Consider the following 13,800-nt stretch of genomic DNA (forward strand, 5'->3'; position numbering starts at 1 on the left):
CTAAGTTAATATAGGTAGAGGTCCAGAAACATACTTTTGGTTTCATCAGGGAAACATTTACTGAGTGCCTACTTAGTGCTAGCTCGTTATTAAAACTCTTCTCTTCCCTATTAGAGCCTAACTTGAAGGGGCAGAAGCCTTTTTTCTAGTCACCAGTGTTGTCCCAGATCCTAGTTAAATCTCGGCCTCATAGGCTTTCGGGAAACCTTTATGCGAGCTGTATACTGGAAAGCCGCAGTCCCAACACAGGCTTTCAAGTGCGTCCCACATTTCGGGAAGACCCGTTAGGGAGTGTGGAAAACTGGAGCTGAAACGCGGTGGGCTGGGGGAGCGTGTGGGAGATTCGCGCCGGCAAGATTTCGGGGCTTTTAGCCGTTAGCTCCACAGTAATACTCCTCAGCTAAGGACACAGCAGCGAGACACCGAGTCTGCTCTTCGGTCGCCTGCACCCGCCCCTCCCTGCTCCAGACCACAGAACCCCACATCCCAGACCACCCCAGGCTCAGAGTCCCGGAAGTTACTCGCGGCCGGCGCCGTTACGTAACTTCCGGGCGGGGCTTACTTCCGAGGCAGACGCGGAAGTGCTGGGAGGCCCGGTGGCTGAGGTCGGTTGCCGGACTTCTGGCCCGGCCTTTCGCCTTGGGAAAGTTCTGGAGGGGTAGATTCCTAAGAAGCCGGCTTCCGGCAACCCAGACGAGACGAAGCCGGCGCTCCTCGGCCTGGGAGCCGATGCCGGCCGCGCCCTGGAGGCCCCGTAGCGGGGCCGGACGATGAGCCTGCTGGGCGGCCCGGCCTCCTCGCCGCGGGCCCCGCTGCAGTCCAGCAAGGCCAGGATGAAAAAGCTCCCGAAGAAGAGCCAGAACGAGAAGTACCGGCTCAAGTACCTGCGGCTGCGCAAAGCAGCCAAAGCCACCGTGTTTGTGAGTCAGAGTGTCGCTCGGCCCTTCTCCGCCTCGACACTCCTAATTCGCGAAATCTTTCCCCACCGTTCCCCTCCCAGAGTGGCCGAATCAGTAGTGTTAGCTTTTGCAGTACACGTTACTTCTCGTTAGCCTTGTGTCCTTGGGCACCTTAGCTAATTTCTGTACTCTTCTGTTTCCTGAAGAGAGCTAACTGCCTTTCAGAGTCGTGAAGATTTAATTGAGGAAAGTAAAGTGCTTGACATCTGGAAGATGTGCCAGTCGGTTTCAGTCATCGTTCTTACCACGAAACTCTTGGAAAGGCGTTTGATTCTCAAGAGAACCCTAGAGTGAGGCACTGTTTTTAAAAATGGCATCACCGAAACCCCAAGAGATGACTTGTGCAAGGGCGCTGTGTCCCAGCCCTGATTCCTGGTCCTAGTGTCTTCATACTTCGACTACACAGCCTTATTTCCCCAGCACCCCAAATCCGCATAACAGACCTCTGCCCTAAACAGGCTCACAAAACTTTCAATAATTCCCCCCCCCCCCCCCCCTTCTAACCTCTCTAGTCTCTCAAATATTTCTGCTGTTCTTTTATTGTAGAGGCACTGAATTCATTGAATAAGTGAACTGACCTGCCAGCCACAACTTTGTGTTCTGGCATTCTGGCTTGCTCAAGCTTGCCTCAGTGCTGGGAAATAGGGAATGGAGTCCTCACTTTTCAAATGTGCCTCCGTGTCTGAATCACCACCTTAAACTCTTCTTTCTACCACAAGTTTGCACATATCTCCGCTTTTTTAGAAGCATAAGGAAAGGTTTGGAAATTAGAACATTCATTCCCAAAGCATTTATTTAGCACTGGCTGTGTGCACTGGAGAGACATGAAAAAAGTAGAATTAAGAGGACTTGATACTTAATTGACCGCTCATTTTCTTTTATGCTCTACATGTCGGATATCCCTAAAGTCTGTGTTCTTAAGATGTTGATTCCATTCAAGTACTTGAAATAGGCTTTGTGAAGAAAAGGGATATCGCTTTGAACATTCAAATTTTGAGCTCTCACTTGAGGAATGTCCAGATGAGAATATTTCCTTTACAACTGATGCTTGGGAAATAGCTTGAGTCAGAGAGTCAGATGATACTTGAATACACATAAGTAGATTATGAAGTTTTAAGAATTTTGCATACCAGAGTTGATTTTATTTTGTCCAGTTGTCTTTTTAAGGTTCATATTGCATGGGTGTTTTGGGATTAGCAAAGCTTGGTTTTGTTATCTCCCCAAGAGTCAAGGCACTTGGGAATGGACATTTCTCATATTTGTAAGGTTTAAATTGAAGCCTATATGGATTTCAGCAGGATGCCCTTTTCTCTGCCAAAGTCTACCCTAACTAGGGTGATCATACATCTTGGTTTGCCTACGGCAATCCTAGTCTACCATACTATTCTGGAATAATAATTAATAGCACCCCTTTTTCACTCTGAGGTGCCCCAGTTTCAATAAATTATGTAATGACCTTGCCCATAATGGAATTTGACTCTACCTTTACGTACAGGTTTTCTTAATAGTTGGTCTGCAGGGTAGATTAACTTGTTCCTCTCACCCAGCAACACAGACTTCTTGGTTTGAAACATAGCTTCTCTTCCCAGCGTAATACTTTGATCTTTTATTCTCTATATGTGATTATATCCAAAAATTTTTTCTTAAAGGAAAATGCTGCTATTTGTGATGAAATTGCTCGTCTTGAGGAAAAATTTCTTAAAGCAAAAGAAGAAAGACGGTGAGCTGCCTTCGTGTTGTGTTCAGAATCCCATTTTCAGTGATTGATATGGTGTTACTGCTCTGGGGATTTTTCTCCAGTGGAATTTTTATGTATTACACAGCCCATTGGCTCTGATCAATGCAGAGAAACTCACAACCTCCGGTTTTGGTTCCCATTTACCCAAGTCGTGTTGGACCGTGGTGACGAGACAGCACCTCTATTCACCTTTCTGACACGGCCCTCTTGCCACATCTCATAAGCTATCTTCTTATAACTGCCCAGTTACAAAAGACAAGGGATAAAAGAAACTACCCCTCATTCCACAGATATTTATTCAGTATGTACTATATTCTGTGCAAAGCACAGTGGGTATGCATAATTCATACCTAAGGAGATCGTGGTACGTTCCCTTCAGAAGCATAATACCTTTCAACATCAAGGTAGAGGAACCCTCCAGATGCAAGAGAGATAAACTACAGTCCTTATCTTTGGCTTCTTTTTTTTTTATTTTTTTAATTTTTTTTTTTTCAACGTTTATTTATTTTTGGGACAGAGAGAGACAGAGCATGAACAGGGGAGGGGCAGAGAGAGAGGGAGACACAGAATCGGAAACAGGCTCCAGGCTCTGAGCCGTCAGCCCAGAGCCCGACGCGGGGCTCGAACTCACGGACCGCGAGATCGTGACCTGGCTGAAGTCGGACGCTTAACCGACTGCGCCACCCAGGCGCCCCTATCTTTGGCTTCTTGAGGAAGTGTCCTCTGGAGCCTCTTATTCCCTGGGTCCAAGAAGAACCTTATTTTTATGAGTGTAATAATCTTTATAATTCTGGCTTTTCCAGTACTTAAGTAAAATACTGAATTGAGATAAAATAGTTCATACCTCGCTCCCTTTCCTTCCCAACCTCAGGTATTTGCTAAAGAAGCTCCTCCAGCTTCAGGCTCTAACTGAAAGCGAGGTACAGGCCGCAGCGCCTTCCCACAGCTCCAGTGTGCCCCTAACTTACGGCGTGGCCGGCTCTGTGGGAGCCATACAGGGAGCTGGGCCCATCTCTGGGCCCAGCGCTGGGGCTGAGGAACCGTTTGGGAAGAAATCCAAGAAGGAGAAAAAAGAAAAAGGCAAAGAGAACAACAAACTGGAAGGTACCTTGGGGAGACGATAGTTGTCCCGGTGGCTCCACGACTAATGACAAAGACCTGGTACTAACTGGTGGACACACACGGCCACAGATATACTTAAACCCTCATTTGGTCCCTTAGCTGCCCTAATAGCCCTTGGAAAGAAAGTGTATTAGAGCCACATTGGGTGGAGGAATTCTAGTCAGACCTGGTTAAATGGAAGGGAGCAGGCTAAGGCCTCCCCCTTCTCCCACACCCCCAACTCTCTGGGTTGCCTTCAGTTCAGTGTTTCCTAGAGGCAGGGAAATGGGCTAGGTGGCCTTTTGAGCACACGGATGGCTTGGGAAATTTCTGATCTGATAAATGAAGAGGCCTTAAAAACTACAAGGCTTTTAGGTCCTCAGCATTGATACTAAAATTAGCCATTGCCAGGTGGGTGGGTTAAAAAGATACTCCGGGCTTTGGGGGAAAAGTCCCATGTGCCCATTCAGCGAGTGTACAGAACCAGGATTGGCGTATTGTTCGTAGCATTCACGTGTAAATTTTTCCCTTCCCCTGCATTGGGAGGGGCTTAAAGTGGGTGACCCCAGATTTGCGTTTCAGTTCTGAAGAAAACATCCAAAAAAGAAAATGGAGGGAGGTGCTCGCAAGCTGGTTCAGCCCATTGCCCTGGATCCCTCAGGACGGCCTGTGTTCCCCATCGGACTGGGGGGTCTAACAGTATATAGCCTGGGGGAGGTGAGTGAGACCAGCGATATATAGAGAGGAGAATCAGAAATATGGGAATGGGGTTGAGCCTTCCCTCCCTGTTCCCATCAGCAGCAGCCCCTTGCTGATCCAGACCAACCCCAGAAAATCTCCAGTCCCTAGGAAACCAGGTCAGTTTTGTCTGCTGTGCAGCTGACACACTTTCTCTCTGTGATTCGAGTCACTCTTTGCGGCCCCAAAGTGGTTTTAAAGGCTACCACGGTACACTGGACTTCTGAATTCTCTAGTGACCTCAGTCGCAGAGTGGGGGAATCTTTTTTATAGATCATCACCGACCGACCTGGCTTCCATGATGAGAGTGCCATCTACCCTGTTGGCTACTGCAGTACTCGGATATATGCCAGCATGAAGTGCCCAGACCAGAAGTGTCTGTATACCTGTCAGATCAAGGATGGTGGCATGCAACCCCAGGTACCCACTCGATTAACTGCTACTGGGTTTGTTTTGTTTTGTTTTGTTTTTTGAGACCCTTCTCTGTGACAGCCACTTAGTAGATATCACCCGTTCTGACACTCCCAGTACATGCTGTATAATAACCATTTGGGTAATGCCAAGATGCAGAAAAGCGATTGGCCCCAAGTCAAACCTTTGTTAATAAGTGCTTGAGCTGGGATTTGAGTCTGTCTGTCCGACTCTCATACTGAGGCCCTTCCCTTTGAACCCTGCTCCTTGTACTGTTGCTATGGTGACTGTGGGAGGCTGAGCAAGCATGCTTATTTGTGAAGTGCAGGCCTATATACAAGAAAGATTAATTTGATATTCTGCCATTTCAAGTAGGACAAAAATGGAGGTAGCAAAGAAACTGCATATTGGTTTCTGGTCGCATACACTCTTAAGGACCTGGGAGATGTGAACCTTAGTCTTTTTAAAACAATTTTTTTTAACGTTTATTTATTTCTGAGACAGAGAGAAATAAATAAACACACTCTGTCTCAGAAAGTGAGTGTGAGCGGGGAGGGGCAGAGAAAGAGGGAGACACAGAATCCGAAACAGGCTTCAGGCTCTGAGTTGTCAGCACAGAGCCCAACGCAGGCCTTGAACTCATTAACCATGAGATCAGGACCTGAGCCAAAGTTGGATGCTCAACCAGCTGAGCCACCCAGGCGCCCCTAACCTTAGTCTTATCAAATACTTTTGTTCATCCTTCTCGCTGTTGTGATGCAAGGGAGTTCATTTTCCCCACCCGTCACCTCTGGTCATTGGGAAAAAAATAAACCAGTTTCAAAGTTCCAGACTTCTCTGTCTGATGTTACAGATCACTAGAAAGTTGGGTGGAAGCAAGTAGACACAGGGAAGGGAACCTCGAAGCAGAAGCTGAGAGCCTGCTGCCACATGTGGATAATACTGCATCGCTCCTCTCCTGGTTAGAGTGCTGTTAGATGCATCTGAGTGTTCAGATGACCTGGCCGTGCAGGAGTTCTGTTTAGAAAGTACTGTAACAGGGGACACCTGAGCAGCTCAGTCAGTTCAGCATCTGACTTTGGCTCAGATCACAGTCTGAGGGTTCGTGGGTTCGAGCCCCATGTCGGGCTCTGTGCTGACAGCTCAGAGCCTGGAGCCTGCTTCGGATTCTGTGCTTCCCTCTCTCTCTGCCCCTCCTCTGCTCATGCTCTGTCTCTCTCCCCCAAAAAAATTTAAAAAGTAATAATAAAGTAAAAATAAAGTACTGCAACAGACTCCTATGGTAGTAGTATACCATATTTATTTATAACAAATTTATAAATTCAGTACAAATCTAATAAAAATTCTAATAGAATTGTCATGGATATTGACAAACTGGTTCTTAATTTCCTTGAAGACAAATTGCTAAAATATTTGTGAAAAGAAGAGTTTGTGTGGGTTTTAGGTGTTTTGCTTTGCTTTGTTTTTTAGCTGATTAATCCTTCTGGACATTATTTTCAGGTATATTGTGAGCCTTAATTTTTTTCCAACTAACATCAAGTGTTATCTCTAGTATATACTAAAAGTATGTAGACAATTCTTTTTCATCTCTTTGTCTATAAATGCTAATATGAACTTTAATTTCTTTAGCTTTATAGAATGTTTCATACTATATCTTAAAAGAAAATATGGAAGAATATTTTTATAATCTTAGAGTGAGGTGAAAGCTTTTCTTGAGTGAGGCATGAAATGTGGACACTATGAAGGAGAATAGATTGGACTGTTAAAGACTTAATGAACAACAAAAGATACATAATCCAAGTTAAAACTCAAGCAAAAAAAAAGGAACAAAGTATGTAGCAGTGGATTAATATCCAGATAAAGTGTTCCTCTGCTCAAATACAAAAAGCAATCAAATACAACAGGTATCAGTTGAAACTGTGCAGATGGTTGGTAAGAACAGACCTCATTAGCAATTAGAGAAATGGAGATAAAACGATTTTGCTCATAGGCAAACAGCAGAGAGATTGGTAATATTGAGTGTTGGCCAGAGTGTAGGAAAACAAGTAAGCATTAGCTTGAGTGAAAACTTGCAGTCTTTTGGAAGGCAACTTGGCAATATCAACAAGTTTGGTATGTGTATCCTTTGACCCAGGATACTGCTAGGTGTTGAAGTATTTCCTAGAGAGATGTGCAAATGTGAACAAAAGAGTTACATGTAGGGGCGCCTGGGTGGCGTAGTCGGTTAAGCATCCGACTTCAGCCAGGTCACGATCTCGCGGTCCGTGAGTTCGAGCCCCGCGTCAGGCTCTGGGCTGATGGCTCGGAGCCTGGAGCCTGTTTCCGATTCTGTGTCTCCCTCTCTCTGCCCCTCCCCCGTTCATGCTCTGTCTCTCTCTCTCTGTCCCAAAAATAAATAAATGTTGAAAAAAAAAAATTAAAAAAAAAAAAAAGAGTTACATGTAACAATCTACATTATGGTATTGTTTGTAATGGCAAGAAATTTGGGGTGCCTGGGTGGCACAGTCGGTTAAGCGTCCGACTTCAGCCAGGTCACGATCTCGCGGTCCGTGAGTTCGAGCCCCGCGTCGGGCTCTGGGCTGATGGCTCAGAGCCTGGAGCCTGTTTCCGATTCTGTGTCTCCCTCTCTCTCTGCCCCTCCCCCGTTCATGCTCTGTCTCTCTCTGTCCCAAAAAAAAATAAACGTTGGAAAAAAATTAAAAAAAAAAAAAAAAAAAGAAATTGCTGAAATGTCCATCAGGAGGAGAATGGTTAAAAATTAAGATTTATCCACCTTACGTCATATTATGTAGCAGTTGAAAGAATGAAGTACAGTTACACATACTAACAGGGAAAGCTCTGTGAGACCAAAATATGAGATTTTGGCCTTTTAATTGCTCTTTGTGCAAAATAGAATAGTGTGCACACAGTATAAAAGATTGGAATTTGGGGTGCCTGGGGAACTCAGTCAGTTAAGCATGGGACTGACTCTTGATTTCAGCTCAAGTCATGATCTCATGGTTTGTGAGATCAGGCTCTGTGCTGACAGTGAGCCTGCTTGGGATTCTCTGTCTCCCTCTCTGTCTGCCCCTCCCCCACTCACTGTCTATCTCTCTTTCAAACTAAATTAAAAAAAAAAAAAAAAAAGATTGGAATTGACATGACCAGTACCAAAAAGAGAGCAGTCCTGGAATATTTGAAGACAGTTGCTCACAGTTTTTTCCATAAATTAGCTGAGAAATAAATATAAACCCTCAGTATCTTAAATTTGCAACATATGTCATTAGTTGAAGTAACAAAACCACTGACTAAAACTACAAGATAATTATTATTGACAAAAATAAAAGAGCTCTAAAATTTGCTACAGTAAAATTGAAGTAATAACTGCAGAAGAAAACTAACAGCAGGAGAAGCCATACTCAGTAAAGTATATTTTGGATTCTAAAAAATGATTAATCACTGTATATTCTTTGAAAATATACAGAAAATATACAGAAAATAAGTAAATCCTGTTTGGGATAATTTTATTAAGGTAAACATTGAAAAACGGGATACTGTTTTGGTTTTTAAGTTTTTATTTAAATTCTAGTTAGCTAACACACAGTGTAGTATTGGTTTCAGGAGTAGAATTTAGTGATTCCATCACATGCATATAACACCCGGTGCTCATCACAAGTGCCCTCCTAAATACCCATCCTGCATTTAACCCATCTCCCACCCATGTTCCCTCTAGCAACCCTCAATTTTCCAGAATTAAGAGTCTGTTTTATGGTTTGCCTCTCTTTTTCTTTCCCCTATGTTCATCTGTTTTGTTTCTTAAATTCCACACATTAGTGAAATCGTATGGTATTTGTCTTTCTCTGATGGACTTACTTCGCTTAGCAAAATACACTGTAGCTCCATGTTGCAAATGGCAAGATTTCATTCTTTCGATGGCTGAATAGTATTCCACCGTGTGTATCTACCACATCTTCTTTATCCATTCATCAGCCAATGCACGACATTTGGCTCTTTCCAGAAGCATCGGGGTGCATGTGCCTCTTCAAATCAGTATTTTTGTATCCTTTGGATAAATACCTCGTAGTACAGTTGCTGGGTTGTAGGGTAGTTCTAGTTTTAATTTTTTGAGGAACCTCCATACCATTTTCCAGAGTGGCTGCATCAGGTTGCATTCCCACCAGCAGTGTTAAGGTTTCCCTTTCTCCACATCCTCACCAACACCTGTTGTTTCCTGTATTGTTAAATTTGGCCATTCTTACAGATGTGAGGTGATAGCTCACTGTAGTTTTGATTTGTATTTCCCTGATGATGAGTGATGTTGAGCATCTTTTCTTGCGTCTGTTGGCCATCTTAGGTCTTCTTTGGAAAAATGGATACTGTTTAACTGAACTTTATGAAAAGAACACTAGTCAGGGAATTTAATTGGCTAAGTATTTTCTATGCAAAAATTCATTGAACTTAGAGAAAACTGGTCAAGGAATTAAGTTGGCTAGATAGTATTTATTACAAAAATACTTTCTTGGCAAAAATTCTTCAGTATTAGAATTTCGAGTTGAGAGTTATTTTTTATGTATATAGTCAAGATATTTTGCAATTTAAAAAATGGGGCTTGGAGTCAGAATGGCCTTATTCCTCCTAAATATTACAAAGTAAATATAAGATTAAATTATCTTATTTGATCTCATGTATTTTTGTTTATTTTTTAAATATAATTTACTATCAAAATGACTAACATACAGTGTGTAAAGTGTGTTCTTGGTTTTGGGGGTAGATTCCTGTGGTTCATTGCTTACATACAACACCCAGTGCTCATCCCAACAAGTGCCCTCCTCAGTACCCATCACCCATTTTCCCTCTCCCCCCCCCCCCCCCCCCACATCAACCCTCATTTCGTTCTCTGTATTTAAGAGTCTCTTATGGTTTGCCTCCCTCCCTCTCTGTTTGTAACTATTTTCCCCCCTTCCCTTCCTCTATGGTCTTCTGTTAATTTTCTCAAGATCTACATACGAGTGAAAACATGATATCTGTCTTTCTCTGACTGGCTTATTTCACTCAGCCTAATACTTTCCAGTTCCATCCACATTGCTGCAAATGGCAGGATTGCATTGTTTCTCATTGTCAAGTAGTATTCCATTTTATATATAAACCACATCTTTATCCATTCATCAGTTGATGAACGTTTAAGCTCTTTCCATAATTTGTATATTGTTCATGTTATTTTTCTTTTAATTTTGCTAAAAATTTTTTATTCATTTTTGAGAGAGAGAAAGCATGAGCAGGGAAGGGGCAGAGAGAGAGGGAGACACAGAATCTTAAGCAGGCGCCAGGTTCTGAGCTGTCAGCACAGGGCCTGATGCGGGGCTCAAACCCACGGACCATGAGATCATAACCTGAGCTAAAGTTGGACGCTTAACCGACTGAGCCACCCAGGCGCCCCCTATTGTTCATGTATTTTTAAAGTACCATTTGTATTTGTACTTATAGATGTAAGTAAGTGGATAGGAAAGGTGTGTAACAAATTAAGTGTGGACTTGTGGAGAGCAGTCACAAGGTGTTTAGAACTGAAACAGTTAAAGGACTCTGTGTTTTCTTGGATTTGTTTGAATTTGTAACGGCACTCTAGGAAATTGGACCCACCTTCTAATATCATATACATCAGCTTCAAGTGCTAGAGTGAAGAAATAGTTATAGAAGTAGTGTGGCTTTCTCTCTACTATTCCCTCTTTCAAAGTTGATCTCATTGCTCCTTTATCTTTCTCAGTTTGAAATTGTTCCCGAAGATGACCCCCAGAATGCCATTGTCACCTCTTCTGCAGATGCCTGTCATGCAGAACTGCTCAAGACCATAAGTATTACTATGTAAGTTGAAGCTTGAAGACCGTCTAAATAGGTCACTTGTGGTACGAGATTTTCCTTGCTTTTAATGTATGGAGATCCCTAATTTTATAGAAAGCTATCCTGCATCGTTTAGATTTTTTACCAGAAATCCAATGGATTTCTCCAGAGTATCCAAGTCAAGAAAGTTTGTTCTCTGCATTCATACCCACATTCCATTCCTAAAGCCATTCTCATCTCCCTCTAAACTTTGAAACTACCATCCTCCCTCTCCTATTTAGGGGGAAACTAATGCCCAACCTGCTTCCATCTGGAGCTGACTTTTTTGGGTTTTCTCACCCAACTATTCACAACCTGATCCAGAGTTGTCCAGGAGCTCGAAAATGTATCAAGTAAGTTACTGCTTTGCTCGTTGTTATGCTGTGTTCTGCTTCTGTCTTCAAAGCAGGCTTGCTCCTTTGTGTGCCTCAGTATTGGTCCTCCTAGCCCTCTGGACAAGGGGCAGAAGGCAGTACCCCACTGTACTAGAATTATCATTTTCTGTGTGTACCATGACAGCAAAAGGGTTGGGAAATCCTGCAGGATAACGTGTCACTAAATGTTCCTATCTTCTCTTAGTGTTTTCATTAATGTGATTCTTAGATACATATGAGAAAGATTACAGAAAAAACATACCTGATCTCTTTGGAAGTAAGAATGGGTTATTGTGGCTAACAGACAGCTCTTGATAACGATGCCCTTTGATCCTGCAGTTACCAGTGGGTGAAGTTTGATATATGGAAACCTGGAGATGGGCAGCCGCCCCAGGGACCACCAGAGGATGATGCAAGTATAAGCTTTGAAGCCTTTCAGAGACAGGCCTTTGATGAAGATCGTACTGATCCCATTCTGCAAGGTAGCTTAGTTTTCCCTTCCCGGTTTGAAAGTTGACTATTTTTAGACTGCTGTCTGCTCCTCATGGGTAGCGGAGTACTCCAGAGAGCTGGGCAGTAAGTGATAGAAACTTACGCTGCCGGGACCACGGAGACTCCCAAGTATGAGGATGGGCCGCCCTGCGGGGCTCTCCAGCAGCACTTGCAGGGGTGACAGGGAGCGGCTGCCGTCACAGTGAGGCAGGGCCCACAGAGAAACCAGGCTTTCTCGTTTTCCCACTTAAAACAGACCTAAGCGGAACTGCAGGGGAAAGTTGACTGCTCAGGACAAGAATTTCATGTGAAGTGAAGGGGAGCAGATGATGGCCTTGGTCCTGCCTGTGTTGGGTGGGTTCCCTCCCACAGATGGGTGGAGCTCTCAGGGGATCTGGCATTGGGTCACATAGGCAGAGCTCTGGACTAGAAATCATAGAATTAAAATCGTCACTTTTTTTCTGTATACTATATAACCCTAGACAAAACAATCTATTTTGGCCACAGTTTTCTTTGTCATAAAAGTCTATTTCTGTCCTATCTTACCAACCAAGGGCAAAATTAGGCTGACAGGGGCAAGAGTGTTAGGTACTGAAAGGACATTCACGCGTGGGATCAGTCCCCTGAGACTCCCAGGCAGCAGTGGAACTGAAGGAATTTTCTTCTCCAGGATCCTTGGACCTTCCAGAGCTTCAGCCCACGGCCTTCGTGTCTTCTTATCAACCCATGTTCCTGACGCATGAACCCCTGGTAGACACTCACCTACAGCACCTGAAGTCTCTGTCCCAGTGTAGCCCAACTCAGTCTTCAGATTGATCAGGAAGGGGTCAGATGCCACATCATTTAACTTAAAGTAAAACTTAGAATATGGAAGAAGGCAGCAGTTCAGGAACGAAGGAGATACACATTTTGTTACCGAGGTTCCTGTGGTGACAGTGTTCCCTTGGAAAAACTGCAGCTGCTTTATTTTTAGCAATAAATTTCTCTTTACAAATCTGCTTATTTTCATCTCATTGTGATCAGGATTTTTTTCTTTCTTTTTTTTTTTTTTTTTTTGCTTAGCTCTGCCCGAAGTGGTAGAGCAAACCTAAGTGTTCTATAAGCCGGAATGAGAACAGGCTGCAGACTCAGGAGGGAGAGGTGGGAGGAGTCCCAGCCTTCCACCTGGATTCTGATCCTAGCTCCAGGAATGAAGGCCCAGCCCCTGCTACCCCAGCAGCTGCTTCATTTCTATGTCTGGACGATCACAGTCCAGTCTGCTTCTCCCCAAGCCAGAGAGGCTGGCCAAGGCATGCCGTTCATCTTTTTCTTCACACTTCATATCCTTCAAGGGAAACAAAAAGTCCTCTGTAATACTTCCTACCGGCTCTTTGCCGTTCCTTACCCGAGAATGTGCTTGTAGCTGAATACGTTGAATCCACATGATGGCACAGATACAACATGCCGGGAGGGCAGGGGCGCTCCCACCCTCCCTAACAGGCTCACCCAGTCACTTCACTAGCTCTGTAATAACTTGACTCCGTATTTTGTGCAACCGAATGTGTTGGACCCTGCCCGTGGCACTAAGGTACAGGTTTACCGCATCACCCCATCTGGACCCCAGCAGTACCGCATGGGAGGCCTGCTGTCCGTCCAACCAGGGACCGGGACAGCTGGAAGGAAGCAACAGAAGGACCCCAGAAGGAGGAGAACGAGGAAGGAGTGTCAGTTGTCACTGTGCTGCAGTTCGTAGCTGCTGACCAGGGACAACACGAAGGGGTTTGTTTCCTAGGAACAGATGGGCAGCAGAAGTATCAGAAACGAAAGTTAACTGCTAGTAATTGTATGGCTCTTAACTCTGGTCTCTACAAGTTTGTGCAGCTTTTACAGTACAAAAAATAAAATTAGGATAACACCAAACCTGGGTAAAAGGGGGATTACTCAAAGCTGTTCATGCTTTAATGTTTTTCTTTCTTCACTGCACATGTTGGCTGTACATATGCACTCCTACAGAAATGATATATGCTGCTTTTACCATAGAGCAAATATCTTTCCATTGTATTACATTCTGAGTAAAACACATACAAGAGAACCTCATTTTAAGAAAGATTAGGGGCGCCTGGGTGGCGCAGTCGGTTAAGCGTCCGACTTCAGC

At 44.0% G+C, this 13,800-nt stretch overlaps 1 protein-coding gene across 1 annotated transcript; it reads left to right on the forward strand.

Annotated features, from left to right (window-relative positions):
* The first annotated feature begins 554 nt into the window (after window positions 1–554).
* Window positions 555–13,501, forward strand: TBRG1 (transforming growth factor beta regulator 1). Its single transcript, XM_030331703.2, is given in 10 exon segments — window positions 555–920; window positions 2,609–2,679; window positions 3,569–3,801; window positions 4,381–4,393; window positions 4,395–4,515; window positions 4,810–4,956; window positions 10,688–10,785; window positions 11,043–11,153; window positions 11,514–11,656; window positions 12,337–13,501. Coding segments are annotated over 10 exon segments (1,233 nt in total). The 5' UTR covers window positions 555–770; the 3' UTR covers window positions 12,483–13,501.
* Window positions 13,502–13,800: the final 299 nt, after the last annotated feature.

This window comes from Lynx canadensis, chromosome D1, assembly GCF_007474595.2.
Source record: "Lynx canadensis isolate LIC74 chromosome D1, mLynCan4.pri.v2, whole genome shotgun sequence".
Lineage (NCBI taxonomy): Eukaryota > Metazoa > Chordata > Mammalia > Carnivora > Felidae > Lynx > Lynx canadensis.